Genomic DNA, 18,983 nt, shown 5'->3' on the forward strand with positions numbered 1-18,983 from the left:
AGTTCCCATTTTACATTCCCTGCAAGAGATGCCGGACACACATTTATTCATATGATTATATTCATATGCAATGACTGCAACGATACAACAAACAACAGAATGAACGTATGAAAGACAGACAGATAGATAGATAGAATGACCCATAAAAGAAATGAACGATATAGCAATAGAACCGACAGACAGACAGACAGACAGACAGACAGATAGATAGATAGATAGAAAAATAGATAGAAAAATAGATAGAAAGATCAAAGGCATACATTTTAATAAATAGATGTCTGTATAAATGGATAAAAAAAGAAAAGAAGACCAGAACATTTAGGCCACAATGTTTATTCAGTAGTGTTGTTTTAACTTACAGGTACAATACTGTCTGCTTTATGTACAACTAAAAAAAGTTACCATTTCAGTCTGCTGTGCTAACACAATACCGATCACTCGAACTATTCTGGCGTACACATCGCGTCTAAACGGCAGACATTTGCACGTTTCCAAATGGTAGGCACTTTTAAGGCAAGGTTTTAAACATTTGTGAATATACATTTATATATAATTCTATATAGATTTTTCCCATACATGAATAAGTAATTGGATGCGAAGGTCAGATGTCTACTCAAAAACAAAAACTAACAGCTAACAATGAAAACTCAAATGTGGCCAAAGGAATACACAGCAATGTGGAAATCAAATGAGTCTTTGGGTTTGCCTTCGTTTGCTCAGTACCTTGCTTCGTTCAGCTCCAGCTTAGATTAGGTAAGGGTCAGTACAGTCACTTTTGGGTGTTGGTCACAGTTGGGTACATAAACAGGGCAAGGAAGGAAAGATACATGGGGAGTCAAGCTTCTCAAGGCAACGTCACAACCTTTTTAGGGATCTAGAGAGCGTGAGTTTGATCACACTGATCCGTATGGGACATTACTGGCCTCCATAATGGTTTTTGATGAGCACTGAAGAGATACATTAACAGCACTCCAACTTCAGCTTTTTCAAACAATCCCGAACTAGTGGAAACTGTTAAAAAATGTATGATTTCAATGAAAGTGATTCCAAGTTGCTAGTTTGTTCGGGCCCAGTAGGAAAGCAAAGCCTGTATTGGTAATTTAAAAAAAAATCAGGTCTACTCTCTTCATGGAACTAACAGAACAGATCACTGCAGTGTGACGTGAGAATAAATGTGAGCTTTTCATCACTGAAACATCAGAACGGCGCTCTGATCAAAGGAAATGCATGTCTGGAGGTGGGCAGGCCGTGTCAGATCCACAGTATGAGCTACCACAAGCTCTCATCACAGAGGACAGGCTATGGGCTCATCAGTCCGATAAATCAGCCTCTTTTCAACCATGTGAGAAGCTTTAGAGTCGCCAAGATGAGAATGGATGAAAGATGGCACTGGTTGTTTTTCTTAGCCCGCAAACACTCAAGCGCAGATGTAACTCATTTTGCAAGACACGAGTCTTTTGACGTATTTTCAGTTCTAAGCACCAAAAAAAAAAAAAAAAAAAGTGTACTACGTGTTTTGCAATAATAAAATGAACATTGCAACCTGGAAGAAAGCATTTACAGACTCGTTAAGAGTTACTAGACAGATTTCGGAAAACTACAGAAAGGCATTTTTCAACATCTGAGAAAATGATAAATTAATGAAACACTTATGATCAACATCAGACATGCTAGGACAAAAAAAAAAAAAAAAAGATGAGAAATGAAGTCAGGACTGGTACAGAACAATTATATTCAATTATTCCACTTTAAAATTGTTTTTACAAATACATACTGCTACAGTTAAAAAGTAGTCAGCGACTAAAAATGCGGATGTCCTCACCCTTAGAGATGTTTTTTTTTTTCTTTTAAGCCTTTTCAAATACACAGAGAAAATAATGTTTACATACAGAGAGATTTGCCATAAAATAAGCAATGCTTGCTTTTTTCATTAAAAAAAAGAGGAAAGAAAAGGTCTTAATTACAATACTCTATGCAAAAGCTTTCCTTTATGTTATTAATTTTTTTCCTCAATCATGTCGTATGTTTATTCTTTTTTTTATGCAGAATGAGTTTGTTGTAGTCACTGATCACTCAGGTTGGTAAAGCTGGTTTGTACATGAGTGAGTCTATGCGTAAAACTCCTTGGTGGGAGCTTTCTGATAGGCCGCTCCAGACGGCTTCCTCTCCCCGAGGTCGTAGCTGCCTTCGTCCTTCTTTCTCATGCGATACACCAGAAGGAGGATGAGGAAGATGGCAAAGAGGAAGCCGATAACTCCACCCGCAATGACAGCTGGAACAGAGGATTTAAGAAGGCCTAATCAGTCCGTTTGCTTCAATGAAGATGAGCAGACATAGCTGAGATGCTGCTTTCTCACGGTACATGTGAAATCTCATTCCTGCCCGACTACGTGACTAAAGTGCCATCTGGGAGTCTGTGGCTCATACGAAGCAGACTCCGATTATGGCCAGTAATCAAATAATTCAATAAGGAACCTCTCAACACTGCTGGAGGGCCAAGAGATTGAGCGAGAGGAAGTGTGGAAGAAGACAGGAAGACATTTTTTCCTTCTCATCGCAGGATATTAAAACCGAATGTGCTTAACTTAAGAATTTGACCTTTAAACATTGAGAAATGTATGTTTTATTTTGATTGAGTTGTATGGTAACATGCTCTTTAAGTTTTTTTATATCTCTCCTAAGACAAAAGATAAAGTGGGCGTTCTAGTTGAAATGTGTAGTAAACCTTTGAAACTCCCAGTGAGGGCTGCAAATCAAGTTTATGAAAGTGCACACCACAGCACCATGCATTAGAAGCAGGAATTAATTATAAGCAAGAATTTCTAATTTAGTAGCAAAATTATTATAAAAACATTTATGTACACTACCATTCAGAACGGTGTCAGTAAGATTATTATTATTGCTATTATTATTACTAGTAATATCAAAAAATAATAATAATGTTCAGCAAGGATGCATTAAATTGATACTTTTAAATCATTACAAAAATATTACAAAAAACTGTGTTTAACAATCAGTTCATCAAAGAATATATTGTGGTTTCTGCTGATTTCAACATTGATAATAATAAGAAATGTTTTTGAGCATAAAAAAAACATTAGAATTATTTCTGAAGGATCATGTGACAAATTATATTTATTATTTTTTAATTATATATATATATATAATTATATATAATTTACAATATTTTGCAGCATTTCTTGGTCAAACAAATTATGGCATCTTCTAAAAATACTCAAAAGTGTTTTGATAGTATCAATTTATAAATGATAATTTACAGACCTGCCAAAACCTCTGTCCTCTGAAAGAGATTTTCTGACTGGACATCCAGGGGTGATCGAGGGAGGCTGGTGGTGCTAGTGACTGGGTTCCTACGTGAGTCTTCTGTGGTAGGGACTGGGACTGGGACCTAAAGAAAGTGAAGAAGAGGATGCGTTACACTCAATTTGGAGTGATGGATGACTTTATGACAGCAGAGGGCTCTGTGCTGGCTGCATGACTACACAATGTAATTTACATTCATAGATCCACTTGTGTCCAAGAAACCCCATTTACACCTGGTTTCGGTTTCAGGTGATCAGATACATAAGACCTTCTATGCCCTTATTACTAAACAGGTGATCGGATCCCCTGAGACGGGTGATAATAGCACATAACAGCTGGTACCCACCTGTATCCTCACTCGTTTATTTTTGTCTTCGGGGACATCGCGTGACGTAGATGTCTCCACTTTCGGTGTGAAGTCTTTGGTGGAGTCCTGAGTGGGCTCTGCTTTAGGCACGAAGAATAATGTTTTTACAGTGACAGGTTTCCCGATGACTTCAACTCCATCTCCAGCTCCTGAAAGACCAACACAATCTGTGCTTCAACTGCAATATCCAACATGAAGGGATCAGATTGTGCACCTAGAATCAATGAGGAACTTCTTACCTGATCCTGATCCAGAAGTGAAGTCGTCGTCATCTTCAGGGTAGCCTCCTGACCCGGCCTCCTCCAGGTATAAGTCATCGGTCAAGGTGGTGGATTTGGCCGCAGAGACCGCTATCTGCAGAGATTTAAGCAAAAGAGAAGTCTTAAAAATGGAGATTAAGACAGAAAGTGTTTTTGGCTTTCGTGCTCTCAAACCCCTAAACTCAAAGGACCAGAGGCTTTGAAATCGATTTTTTTTTTTTCAGTAATGTGTTTGAAACTAGTAAACTGGCCATCTTGCCACACGATGAATGAGTATTCCCTGTTTCCACTGCTTACTGCTGAAATCTGAAAGTCAATATTTTCTGCCTTAACACGTATTATACACAGCCTAACCTTCTCATCAAAGACTCGGCGCAGACGCAAGCCCGGCAGCTACAAGTAATATTCGCTCCACAACCGAGCATTCAGAATGAACTGCAGACTCAGCCGTTTCTGTAGAGCCACATTATGACATTTTAAAGCACCGCAGAAACTTTCCAACAACAGGTTCATTCTCAGGAGCCCAGCTGCATCACCTGCAAAGGAGCAAATTGACTAAATAGTTCTGGGAGTATTCAAGTGCAAGAAACACTAACCGTACGCGCATAAGCGTTTATTTAAATTATGTAATTGTCATTCTTTTCAATACAAACACTCTCACATTCTATGCCAATTAGGTTATTCATACATTGTTCCCCATTCACAAAACTCACTCATTTGCAAAGTGCAATTAACTCTGCACTATTGAACAGGATTTTATTAAGAGTGGCGTTTGTGTGCATATTCTAGTAATCATGGCAGCAGTTAATCATCAAATGAATGCTGTAATCGGGTATATTTCCAGATAAGCGGTGTAATGGAGCACAGTTTATTCAGTTTAAAGAGCATTTGGAGGTGTCTGCTTCACAGTTATGTAGATTATGGAGAGAGATAGTTCCAAGAATTTTTGATGCCACAAACCCCCTAAACCTGAAGTGGAACATTAAAATATGAAAATATTTTATAATTATGATAATGCTAAGAAATGAAATTAAATTCAGTCTGAAACACCCCGATGCCAAATTTGAATAGCACAGATTAGGATACACTATCAAGTGACAATATAATCTGAATCAATGTGTGTTAACTATCTATAGAGGTTTTTGTGGTAGTGCTAATCGTGTTCCTTTGTGCTCTCTGGTCTTTGTGGAGTGGTTTACCAGCACTGTGGCAACCAGCATTGAGCGTCAGTACAAGCCTGGCTGTGACCGTTTCTCCATACTGATGAGAGGGCTAGAAAAGGGCCCAAAATGTGGTCACCATAAATCACACTACAGGGCCCAGGAATAAGGCACAGAGAGTCTGTGGTACACATATTGGTTTCTTTGTTTTAAGAACCATCCATCTTCTCAGCCAGAGTGAAATAACATGTATATTGATTCTTTTTCTTTATCTTTTCACAGAAGAAATAGACAAAAGCACACTGAGAAAACGGTTTTCCTACTGAAAACATTTTTGTGGAAATTTGTCGTTAATGAATGTGTACAAAACGTAATGATGTGTATTCATGTTTGCGAGACCTAGTATCTTCTTTATAAAAAAAGCCTAGACCATCTCTCACAAAGAGGTAGAGCTGTACAGAGGAACACAATGATAAAACAGAACAATAACCAGCTCATTCAAAAGCGGCAGTGACTTCCCACAGAAAAGCATTCAATTCAAAGTCCTGATCAAAGAGGAATTTGTTCAAAGCAACTTTATCTTAACCTTTCTAACCCAGCATTGCTATTCTCTTGGTAGACAATTCACTTGGCCGGCCCACACGACACTGCTGTTGATTTGGTCAAATTCTTTCTCCGCTGATTGAAATGCAAAGTACAAAGAGCACAATTATCTGGGCCACACACACAGGCGCATCAGCAGTGCTCGATATCTTGAGTCAATTCTTTTTGTCAATGGGATTCTAGTCAAAGTTCTGCAACGAGGTGTCTAATGTGTCTTTATTTCTGGCTTCGGACAATAAATAGACCACAGAGCTGTTAAGATGCTTTCAAAACCTTTTGAAGTAATGCATTTTACTTGAGTGCTCGTGAACAATTAGTGTTGATTTTGAAAAAATAAAAAATAAATGCACAAGATCGATAAGATACTTTTGTGCTTGTATTGTGTATTTACATTCAGTTATCAGCATGGAAAATGTGCAAATGATACCTAAAATCATGTTGAGAAGTTTGCTATTAGTTTAGCAAAAGTTGCATTTACTTACAAAGAAGAAGGGACCCAAGCCATATTTAGGGACAACAATATCAGAAACTTGGAGGTGGACGCAACCACCAAGTAAACAACCACCTAGAAAAAAACCAGGCCACTCTAGTTACCAGCCACAACACCTTAGGAAGCCACAAAGCATAAACACTACTAAAACAGCAACACATTTATTATTTCTTTATTTTTTTTAATTATAATGTAAAATACATATATATTTTAACTAGTGTTTTACTATGTATATTGCTATATGTATATTTAGTAATATATAAAAATAATAATTCACAATAATTATTTGAATTATAAATTTGATCATAAAATCAAATATTCCCCTAAAAATAATTTTTTAATCATTTTATTAGTAGTAGTAGTATATACATTAAGTAATATATTTCTGTCACAGTTTCTTCAAGTTAAACCAAACTTTTATATTAACTGGTTGTTGTGAAGATCTTTAAGTTTAATTTTTTTTTATGATATGAGTGTAGTTTTAAATTCTGCTTTTCCATCCATGTTATATTTTGTTGTTTTGAGGATCCTACCATGATTGCTACATGCAAGAAAAAACAGAATACAAGATTGGGGCCATATGAACTGGCCTGATTACACAGGACGTCCCTAAGACTGATTAGTCGACTAGCCGTTTGTCCCTAATATGTATTTTTGCACATCCCTACCTGACACACATTTCTTGTCGGTGACTTTGTCCTGCTCTGGAAATGTTGTCATGTACCAAGTGCAAATAAGTTCATCAGCGAGGACAGTGACCGAGGGGCAGTAATGAGCACTAGCGAGTGGCCTAGTCAGGCAGGGAATCAGCAGTAATGAAGGGGCCAGCAGTTTGTGGCCCCCGTTATGAAACAGCATTTACTTTTGTCAGTCTCTAATGAACAGGCAACCAGCAGGAGGCTGCTCTGTTTCCATAGTGAGGCTGGGTGTAAAATACAGAGACGGAGAAACCAGGGAGGGACGAGCAAGAGGACAGTGACTATAAACAAAATAATAAATAAATAAAAAAGAGTGATGGAGGGAGGGGATGGGGACGTAGGGAAGCGAGATTACTGCTGCTAAGGACAATCTGCTGCCTTCAGGTTACATCGCTAAAAGCCTGTCAGACTGCACATCTATGCCTAGCAACCTCGGGAAGGCAAGTTCCCACTGTCTGACATATGCTTAAGCCATGTCATTGTTAAATCAGGCAGGGGAAATGTAGAGAGGGACAAACGTGACAGAGCTTTATTTGGTCTTGCTGTCCCCCACTGCATGTTAGCAGAATTTACCATTCTTACTGAGGATGATGCATATATCTCAAAAGGAGTGTCCAATGTGATGGAGCCTGTTAGTTTATCTATCTTGAAAAAACGGTGAGTAACAGATCTACACCACGATCAGTACTGAAGTCTAGTGCAGCACCCGGTCCATCAGTCAGGGTGCCTTTATAACAGATTTTGAGGATTAATCACGGCTATCATGTCATGGCCCAAAAACAGTAAAAGTAAAGAAGCAATTTCTGTATGGGAGATAAGAGATGTTTATTTTGACCGCTTGAATACTTGAGAGATAAACAAGCCAACATTTTGTGTAAGAAAAGTTCCACTTGTGGTAAAGTTAATTTATTTTGTTTTAAACATACACTACCTTTCTAACATTTGTATATGGTAAGATTTTTCAAATGTTTCTGAAAGTCGCTTTTGCTCACCAAGGCTGCACTTATTTGATTACAATCACAGAAAATTACTGTAATATTGTGTAATATTAACAATTTAAAATAACTGTTTTCTTTAGGGCTGCATGATAAATTGCACGAAATATATAATGGGTATCTTGTCAGTAAAGCCGGTTCTGTAATCAGTGGTAAATCTCCATCACCTGTGCGCTTTCGCATGGAGAAGCATTTAAGACACAGAGCTGTTGTTCACTGACAAGCTGCACAAAAGAACAATGAATTTTTGTGCATGTTTTACACATCCTGTCAGTGTGAACAACGCCTCTGCATGCACGTTTTGGAGATTTACGGCTTATTACAGAACCGGCTTTACTGACAAGATGTGCAGTAAATATCGCATGCAATTTATCGTGCAGCACTAGTTTATTTAATATGTTTTGAAATGTAATTTATTCCTGTGACATCAAAGCTGAATTTTCAGCAGTCATTACTTCAGTTTTCAGTGTCACACGATCATTCAGAAATCATTTTAATATGCTAGTTAGCTGCTTTTTTATTTTTTTTTACAATCTAGTAACAATTTAGTAATGATGTAAAAATCTTTGTTCTAAATTTTGATAAATTGAATGCATCCTTGCTGAATAAGTAGTATTCACTTCTTTAAAGGTAAATAAATATCATACTGACCCTACATTTCTGAATGGTAGCAATTTAGTAACAATTATGCATTAAACAAACAAACAAACCAAAAAAGAAAAAGTCAGAATTTACTTCATTATACATTTTTATAAAACCAAAATAAATAGAAATAACATTCCACATTTTATCAAAAATATTTATATCCATTTTTTATTTAAAATTTGTATCAAATAAAAAAAACGACTTTTATAAATTGTATCAGTTCAACTAAAATCGAACTTGTTCTCAGAGAATGTATTTTTTGGAAAAAAACAAGACAGACTATTTTTTGGCAGTGTAACAACAAACAGGCCACAGTGTTCCCGTTCTATCAACTCAAAGGGCATATTGTATGTGTCTAGCATACAGAGAAGTACACAGTTCCCCAATTCAACAGCTGTTCCAATGCAAACTAAACAAACCACAATGTACCATCCAAAAATTCACCAATCATTGACTAGTTTTTAGGCTGAATAAAAAAGGCTTTACAAAATGTAACACATTTTGGTGTTTTCATGATCACTGTTCTCACTTCCAATTACTTGTGCTAATCCCTAATAGAGAGTCAACACTCAAACATACCGAATGTAAAAGATTTGGCAACAATGGTCCACTGTTGTATCTTCAAAGACACCAGCAACACATCAGCCACCCGTTAGAGATATCTGAAGCTGTGTCAACACAAAGACAGACCTGGAAGTTACACATAAAGATAATCAAATAGTCAAAAGGGAATTTTCATGCAGCGATTTATTCAGGAAATGCTGCACTGTGGAAGAAGAACATAAAAGCAGTAAGGGTTTTATCTCTCTGTCCTTCTGGCCCTGAGGTTTCAGTGCCTTCCTAAGGTTCATAATCAGGAACTAATTAACAGGAAAACGAGCAGAGGGGGAGCTTCTCCAGAAAGTGGAAACCAATCACAGTTAAGCCCAAACCCAAGCGGGCCTGGAACACGTCCAGGAGGAACGTTTGTGAGGTGACATCATTCACATGCCATGAGGAGACTGATCTACAAACCAGAATCTCCTCATCGGTCCTGTGAGATTCATGAGGCCTTTCCTTTTTCTCTACGGGGAGGGTTAAGAATTGCTTTGAAGCTGACTTTGACTGATCAAGGGATAGGAGCTACATAAATGTCTAGAAGTTTTAGGGAAGTGCTCATTGAACTCTAATCCTCAGTCTAACAGCACACAATGAAGAATCAACCGTAGACCTCCAACATATAAGCCTCCACAGCTCTGTGCACCAGAGGTGACTGTATTAATCAAAAAGAAAGCTCACAAAGAACCTCTCCACGGATTCATTCCAAGCTCTTCATTTCACACAAAGAAAGCCTCTATGGTGAAGTTTATAGTCCTTCATGCAATATTTCAAGGCCTGTCTTCAAGCAGAATCCAGCATTTTTTTAAAAAACAAATAGAAAACGGAGACAGCTGCTGCTGAGAAAGCTGAAAAAGAACCCATTTATCACTAACGAATCTGGGATCCAGAGAGGTAAATGTAAACATGGGAACTGAAGTTCTCAGCAGGTCGAGTGTCTTTGGTCTACACTGGCAGTCATTAGTCCGCAACTCGCACTCTTATAGTCAAAAGTGCTCGCGAAAGCATGTTGGGCAGGGAAGCAAGTGCACTGGCCCAGGACAGATTAATATGCTCTCAGATTCCAAAACAAACGGCTGTCTGACATACACAGGCAGGCGCCACATTCCTGGGCTAGTGCCCCATGTAAGGATACGAAGGGTCTCCTTGCTGTAGCTGCAGGGGCAACAACTTCTGTAATCAACAGAGGAAGCACTCCGCCAGACCTTATGCAAAACGTAAAGGTCTAATGGACTTTCTATGAAAAAAGTACTTTAAAGTGCACCAAAAAGATCAAACCAATGTTATGCATCAAATATAGTAGGGGTGGGCGATATCTCGATATTTAAAAGATATCGAGATATTTTTTAAACGCGATATGGATTTTGACATATCGTATATATTGTTTATATTTAATTCTGATTCCGCCACTTTGCTTGTTTGTCTTCTCTGTGCTGTGCTTGCCCCCGCCTCCTTGATTTTGTTCCCCCTCCCCTCGCGTGTTGTCTCAGTGAACATGGTGGCATCCCCGACCAGACCGGAGTCTACAGAACTAGTCAAAAAAAAAAATTCCATTATATGGAGATACTTCAGTTTTAAGGCATCGTACAAACAGCAGGCAGATGTCTACTGTAGGGCCATATCACTTCCGGGATGCAGAAAACGCGGACTGAATCGGGGGAATCCAGTCATAAAAATGGAATTTACATTTAACATAGAATGTCACGGAATTTGTCAAATTTTGAATGAATTAATCAAAAGTAGGTCATTGCAATTCTATTTAAATATGAATTCTGCATATTCTGCGTGTCTGTGTTAATGAATGGAGCAGAACCGCGTCTTCCTTTGTCACACACACTGAAGCGCGCTTGACGCTCGCAGTAATTTCAGCGTCTGGTGTCTCACTAAATAAGGACATGATCATTTGAACAACATCTCCAAAATTGCTCTGACAGTCACTTCATGAGCATTTGACCGTTTGATTTGAGTAAAACTAGCGTCACATCACATACACAGAACTGTAAAGGTACGCCAACCGCGTCAAAATAAAAGTCCAGTTAAAGACTATTTTTCAGCAGAATGTACATAGCCTACTACTAAAAAAAAAAAAAATCCCCTTTGTTTACTACAAAGTTAAGTTATTTTTCAATAATTACAAGATAAATTAATGTTTTAGGTGTTTAATGTTTAATGTGCATCTCAGAAAAAGCTTTATTTAAAACCCCAACTGAATGGCACTAAAATACAGACAGAGATTTTTGATGTATGCATTGCATTCTATGCATAAAAAAAAAAAAAAAGAATTCTAAAAAACGAAACTTAGTTGTTAAATTTAAAAGACCCAGGAGTCTTGATTTCTCTTGCATAATTAATATTGCACTTTAATTAAGCAAAAACACATTTTATCCGATTACTCGATTAATCGATGGAATTTTTGGTCAAATACTCGATTACTAAAATATTCAATAGCTACAGCCCTAAATATTTGGCATATTTGTTTTTGAAGTAGTTTTTAGGGGGTTATTTTTCCTGGAAAGATAGAAATATATATCGTATATATTTTTTGCTCCATATCGCCCTGCCCTAAAATATAGTCATATAAACAGCAGTAATTTTAGGCAGGTCATAGCTAAAGCTTTCATGTGCAAGCTTATATATGGCTTCTTGGCCACCTTCTCTGCTGTAACCTGGCCTTCCACCTCATAAAGGGCCAGACAGCCAGTTACAGCCAGGCCAGATAGATGCCGGCCCCTGAAACTGACCAGGGCCATAAATACCCAATCCCAAACCTATGGTGGGGCAAAAATGTAAAAACATTCTGATAATATTTGACAGCATTCTGCTACCACTTCACAATAAAGACTGCATGATTACTGCATGAAAGCTTTTAGTCCATGTCAGGAAAATAGTGTGTAAACTTATAAATAACATATTAATAAATTATATGTAAAATTTTTACTTGAAATTTGTTATATCAACTTGAATTAATGATCTCAGCTATGCAAATAAAAAAAGAACTAGTGTTTTCCTCCAGACACATCATACTGCAACTATGACTTCCTGTCTTGTTCCCTTGAGAGGATGAATAACAATTTCGTGGTTTCCAGGCCAAACAGAAACAACTGACAATCTGCCCAGAGGTGTACATGCTCTAGAATATAATTTGATGTATAATAATGCATAATACAACATCACGACCGACAATATTCACTCCAAGGTCATATCTGTTCCAAGCAAATATCCATGTCACCTTTGTTCAATGACATCCAGTTTGCCAATAGATTTAAGAAATGCACATTTCAATAATTAACTCTTAAACTGTATTTTAAAGGATTTTCTAATCCAAGATTGCAGTCATGGTTTTGCTCTCATCTCCAAGGCTTCTTATGACTCCACAGAGGATAGGGCCTGCCCGGTGATTCCTCGACCCAGTTAAACTGCATTTGATACTCACTAGAAACCCAAGTTTTTTTTTTTTGTGAGCCATGAAATGCTATATGCTGGGAAATAGGCATCACCCTCCCAGTCATATTTTGGATAAAGATTAGCAGTTACAGTCAAAGCAGATAAAGTTATGGATTTGTAGCTGCAAAGTAGTTCTGTCCCCTTTAGTTAAAGAAAAAATGGGACAAGTGTGTCAACCTTGCAGGGATTTGATTTTACATTTGATTTTATAAAACACCTATCATGCATCTGCAGTTCTTCCTAATATGAGGGGTGAATACAAATCAAATATCAATGACTGATGGGAAAAAAATAAAATTAAATCACTTTATGCCTCCAGGGGAAAACCTCGACGCATCTTCAAGACAGCATTACTTTTTATCTCATGAGGTTTAATGTGCAAAAATAAATAAATAAATAAACTGTATTCAAAAAAAGGAAAAAAGAAAGAAAGAAAAAGAAATGGTCTAAAAAAAAAAAAAAAAAAAAAACAATACTAATGAAGACATGCTGTTCAGTAAGCACAAGTTGATCCTACAGAGAGAACTTTACACGTTTACCTAAGGAGAAAAATCACATCATTGATTCAGGAACATAAAACACAAACTGAGCAAGATGTAAATCAGCAGTAAATCATTAGGAGCTTTAAAGATTTTTTTCTTAAGAGATAAAAATCAATGAAGGCATCAACTCCTTAAGATATTGGGGTGGGGGGGGGGGGCTATCCACTTCTCTCTGTCGTTAAGCATTCTTCTCTGACATGCTAAACTCTCACCTTTACTTCCAGTTCACATAATTGATTTACCTTTCATATGAACCATTATATTATACCCAGGTAGTGTATTTTACTGTTACTTTAAGGCCATGTATGAAAGGTTTAGAGAAACTTCAAATGTATTCATGACCACAATGTAATTAGATAGCATGAAATAAATATGAACACAATGGCAGTCATTTCTTTCATAATTAATAAGGGCACTTCTCACTGATTTAAATATGCACAAATATTGCAAAACTGCAAAGTGATTTCAATGTGCTTTTTAAGTGCTTTAAAAAAACATTTTAATTATTTCCCTTATTTAAGCCATTAGAGTTAGTTAAAAGAATTGGTTCTTTAAAAGTGACTGTTCAGTTAAACAGCTTAAAACAATGCTGAATTTAAACGATCACTTACAAATAATTCATTAATATATAAGACACTTTAGTAAAAATATGCTTGTAACTAATATGTAATTAAAGTTATACAAAATGATACAATTCCATTATTCTTTCTTATTTAACTTAGGCAACTTGTTACTAAATTAATATCAAAACAATTTTTTTAACAATTGCTTCAAAGATTACAAAAGCCATTTCAGATCATCTAAAAATCTACTGAGATACATACTGAATATCATTAAAAAGGCTTAAACATTGTGATTTACTTAAAGGCCTGTAATTTACCACAATTATAATAACAAAAATCCCACAAAAATCTAAAAAAAAAAAAAAAAAAAAAAAAAATTATATATATATATATATATATATATATATATATATATATAATAGGCTTTTTGAACAGATTATGTGGTGAACAGATAACCAATAATGTAATTATCATGGGCAGAGCACAAATTCTTTGTTTTGAAAAGATTTCTCAACAACTTCCACTCAAATCTCCTGTAGCTATATGTGATCTTTTCTTTAAAACACTTGGGCAAATGTTTACTAAAAACATTTGTTTAAATATAAATTCTGTGCTTTTTCACGGTGGGTTTGCAGAACATTGACATTTGACCTCAATGTGACAAAATGCATGCTTCCATCTTTGCTGCACTCTGTTCTGAACCGCTCTTTAAGGTGTTTTAACAACTCAGGTTTGCACTGACACAGACAATCTGCCAAGACAGGAAATGAAAGCTCAGTACAGCGTGCTGGCAGGTACTCTCATAGGAGCCCAGAGAACATGCTGTGCAAGGATCAAGGTGGATGTTTTAGGAAACAGATGCTTCAGCTGTGTAGAGGTTCCATTTTGAAAGCTCCTCAGAGAGAACAGCAGCTAAACGGCATTAGTCAGAATGAACAGAGCTGGACCGGCTGGCCTGCTGGCGTGAAGTCACACTGAGAGCACCTCACTGCTCTGCTCCATCACTGTTTGAAAAGCATTCAAATGCCTGAGAGAAACACAGTCGACGCTAAATCTTCAAAGACAGACAGAAAACAAAAGTAGCAGGAAATCCCAGGCTAATAGACACTTTTAAGGAATAAGGCAGAGGTTAAATGTGTCAGTTTTTCCAGTATTGTATCCTATTCCAATTTAATATGCAGAGACAAATTTCCATTGCTTAACTGATTCAAAGTGCTATCAAAAAATTGCCCTTGTTTGCAGCCCAAAAGCATCAACCAATGAGGTTACTTTGGGGTGGGACTACAAAGTTTAAATGATGTTCAAAAGACACATTTTGCAGTTTCACATTTTGAATGAACAACAGCAATTCTTTTTAAAATAATGCTAAACATAGGAGTAGCCATTTCAAGTAAAATAGTAGTAGTCATTTAAAGAAATTCATCTGACTAACAGTACAAAAAAAAAAGAAGAAGAAGAAGAAGAGAATTACATACCAAACACTTGACACTTCAATACCTGGAGAAGCAGAAGGGGAGCGCATGTGGCCACATGAATATGAAACAAAGGATAAAACACACATGTTCCTGAGCAGACCTTTGCTCGCGCTGTTCGGTGTTGGCACATCATCATGAGCTGGATGAATACTGCCTTTCAGGCCAGAACATGTCTGGCAAATCCCCCAGGTCTCTAGAAACACAGGTGGTGACTTGAGAGAAACCCAGGGGGAGAGCATCTCTGCAGCATATGTAATCAGCCCTGCCGGACAAGCAGGGTCAAGAACAGGGATCAACAATAAGTATGGCCTGCTGGCCTGGGCCATAGTGATAGAGTTTCAGGCCAGTAGATGTAATGGTCATTCACCCTTTTGGGCCAATGCTGCACTGCTATTGAAAATAGTACATTTATTGATCTTGTTTATCGGTTTTCCAGCAATTATGTATTTTAGGGCTGGACCAGAATATTCGATTATTCGAATATCCGTTCTGTGGGTTGGCATAGTATATTGTTGGTGAAAAAAAAACAAGCCTGTTTTTATCCTCCATGTTAATCAGTGATTTTACACATGATAAAAACGTGTACTTAATTTGCTTGGAAAATACTTGTGAATACGGCAGCCATAAAAAAAAAAAACTTACAGTAGGTGAGCCTAATAATAATTTGACTATATTTAAATTATTGCTCTTAACAGACCTGTGTGTTTTGTATCACTAGTGCAGTATCCGTTCTCAGAGCAAATAAGCCCTGACCGCGACAGAGAGAAGAATATGTTCAGCCCTTCCTTCAGAAGCTTCGAATATTCAGTATTGATTACTACCGAAGCTTCGAAGCTCAAAAAATGTTATTCGGACCAGCCCAGTAAAACTGTCATATTATAATTTTAAAAACAATGTTTCCTATTTGAATATTTTAAAATGTAATTTATTTATGTGATGGCAGAGATGAATTTCCTAATTTCATGATTTGGTCTCCAGAAATATTTCTTATTATTATCAATGTTGAAAACCATTGTGCTGCTTAATGCTTTTATGAAAACTGTGATACATTTTTGCAGGATTCTTTCATGAACATAAATTTCAAAAGAACATAATTTACTTGATATGCAAATATTTTCTAATATTGTTAAAGCCTTTACTGTTACTTTGATCGATATAGTGCATCCTTTGTTATGTGTAAAATGTAAAGAAAAATAATTCAATTAATATAAATATTAAAATGAATAGCAATATACAAAATACATGGCAAAAATCTGAACTACTGTGGCTGCATTAAAAAAACACCCTTACCATTGAGCCTTGACATTTAATTTACTGATTTTGTTAGGTGGGAAATGTCCTTTCAAGATACCAACTGAAAAGGCCTTGACAAAGGTAAAGCTGTCATTTACATATTATCTACAATAAAAACCAATTGTATTCAATCGCTGATTTAAAATTAAAGCTATTGGCATGAGTGCATCACAGCAACTATTTCCCATTGTCTTCCAATAAAGAGGAGAAACTAAGATCTGGCATGGTTTTTGCACCACACAAAGCTCCTTTTACACCATTCCCATAATACACTAGGACAGCGGGTCAAAATGTGGCAGCATGAGATTGAAGATAACAAACCCTAGTCATGTGACTGAGCTGGGGACAGGCGCCTCTAACAGCATTCACTTCAAACGGTCCATGTTTCCCTGAGTCTGCACTGATAAAGGCTTGGCTTCCATCAGCGTTAGGCCAGGGCTTTGTGCTCAGACAACTCCACCCCAGCCCTAAAAACTTCGAGCTGCCTGAGGGACAATGATGTATAAATTAGCTGCCAGTTCAAAGTTTAATTTAATCCAGATTTCAGCCACTGCTGAAGTGGAGCGGAATGGCTTAGAAAGTCGGTGGGATGCTTTGTCCAGTCTCACGCCTGCCTCCCCTCCTCCAACAGGAAGCTATGGAAGAGTTCTTTAGTTTCAGCTCATTAACCTCTCAGTGGTTAGAGAACCCCGAGCATGAAATAGTCTGAAGCAGAAAAGGAACAAAGGACTGGACACGACAATGTCACAATGTCATTCTAAGAACATTAAGGAGATGAGCATTGCCTCTGTTTTCTAACACTCTCCAAACTCCTGCGGTGTTGCAATCATCACTCTACCAAAAGAGAAGTTTTTTTGAAGTGCCAGCTAGTCAGGTTTCACTAATAGCGGAGGAATCATATAGTGGGAGCTTTTTCTTGAAAGTTTGTGCTGACATGAACTGTTTTTCACCCATCCGTTTACATAGGCATCAAAAATGATGACTTGCCAGAGTTGTTCATCACTTGGCGCTGCAAATGGGCCCTTATCTGCAGAGATAAAAGCTGGAGGTGATTTCGACGCTTCAGTGGCTGATCTGTTCCAATCCTCACTCTGTCGCAATTGAATTCCCATCCAACCTTTGCCTTAAGAGGATTTGTCCTCAAGGGATTCAGGAGGCCACGACATTTGGGAAGAGGGGGAGGGGAATTGCCAGGAAAAAAAAAAACTTTTCAAAAATCTTAAAATTGATGAGAGAACAGAACAAGACCTTAAAAGTTATGAGAGGCTTGTCCATTTGTCCTATTTCAACAGAGTAAGATTGAAAGTCGAACAGAAATATATTAGATTGCAGGTAGGGGTGGGACAATATATTGATATGGTGATATATCATTGTCCTTTTCCATGCCATGTGAAAATTGATATCTAGCGCCAAATATAGATATTTTAATTACTACAATAAGGCACTCTATATAGATTTCCCTGCTCCCAGCATCTAAAAATGCATGGAAATCACAGCCGAGCTATTTCCCCCTTTCTTTCCAAAGTGCTCTGAGCAACCATGAACCATGTTTTCTACGAAAACCAATTTCCAACCACTGTATTAGCTCTACTGCTATATATATATATATATATATATATATATATATATATATATATACACACACACATTATATATATATATATGTGTGTGTGTGTGTGTGTGTGTGTGTGTGTATGTATATATATATATAGAAATTGTCACATTATTTGCGGGGCGGGATTGTGCGGATCATTAAAAACTAAAAAAAGAAATCCATATATGTTGTAGTGTTGGGCGATATGGTCATTTTTCAAATCAGATCAGTTCGACAATACACGATATTATCGTGCATTGGTGGAGCATGAGACAGACTCTTTGTTCTTGTCATAGCATAACTACTTGGTGTTTTAAACCGTGCAATTGCGACTAAAATCGCAAAAAAATCCTTTCAAACATACTGATAAACTAACGTTAAATATAAAAATACTGTATTTAAAACAGCCAATTCATATAGTTGAACTCTAATATTGGACATAAACAAACACGTTAAATATAAAGTAGGCTATTCAAAACAGGTAAGTTCATATTTGGAGTAAAGATGAATTGAACTGATGCATCGTTCATACAGCGCGCCTCATGATGAGCTCGGCGCACCACCACAGAAACAAGAATGAGATGCATTCAAACATAACTGTGGCATTGAACTCAGTTAGTGAGGGCTTGTTTAAAATATTGCACATATATAGGCCATTCAGATTACTTGTTAAAGTGCAATGAAATACCTTATATCTGCAGATGATGTACGTCTGTTTAAGGATAGAGTCTTCACCGGCTTCATGCACTAATCCTCATTTGAGTGCGCATCTGTGAAATGCGGTGCTGAAGTGAAATAGCTGACCAGTTTGATAGGCCGCCTCATAACCTGTGGGTTGGGTTGGGGCGGGTAAGGACATTTTAATTTATTTGCGGTGGTGGGCCAGATAATTAAAAAAAAGCAGTGTAAAAAAAAATAAATAAATAAATAAAA

The 18,983-nt window shown here is 37.1% G+C and overlaps 1 protein-coding gene across 1 annotated transcript in view; it reads right to left on the reverse strand.

Moving 5' to 3' along the window:
* Window positions 1-317: 317 nt before the first annotated feature.
* Window positions 318-18,983, reverse strand: part of LOC127978544 (syndecan-2) — a 30,876-nt gene continuing 12,210 nt past the window's right edge. Inside the window, exons 2-5 of the mRNA XM_052583273.1 lie at window positions 3,931-4,045; window positions 3,671-3,840; window positions 3,283-3,409; window positions 318-2,272 (exon numbers count right to left, since the gene is read on the reverse strand). Of these exons, the coding sequence (XP_052439233.1) occupies window positions 2,109-2,272; window positions 3,283-3,409; window positions 3,671-3,840; window positions 3,931-4,045 (576 nt within the window). The 3' untranslated portion in view covers window positions 318-2,108. The remainder of the gene's footprint in view (window positions 2,273-3,282; window positions 3,410-3,670; window positions 3,841-3,930; window positions 4,046-18,983) is intronic.

The sequence above is a fragment of the Carassius gibelio genome, chromosome B19 (genome assembly GCF_023724105.1).
Source record: "Carassius gibelio isolate Cgi1373 ecotype wild population from Czech Republic chromosome B19, carGib1.2-hapl.c, whole genome shotgun sequence".
Lineage (NCBI taxonomy): Eukaryota > Metazoa > Chordata > Actinopteri > Cypriniformes > Cyprinidae > Carassius > Carassius gibelio.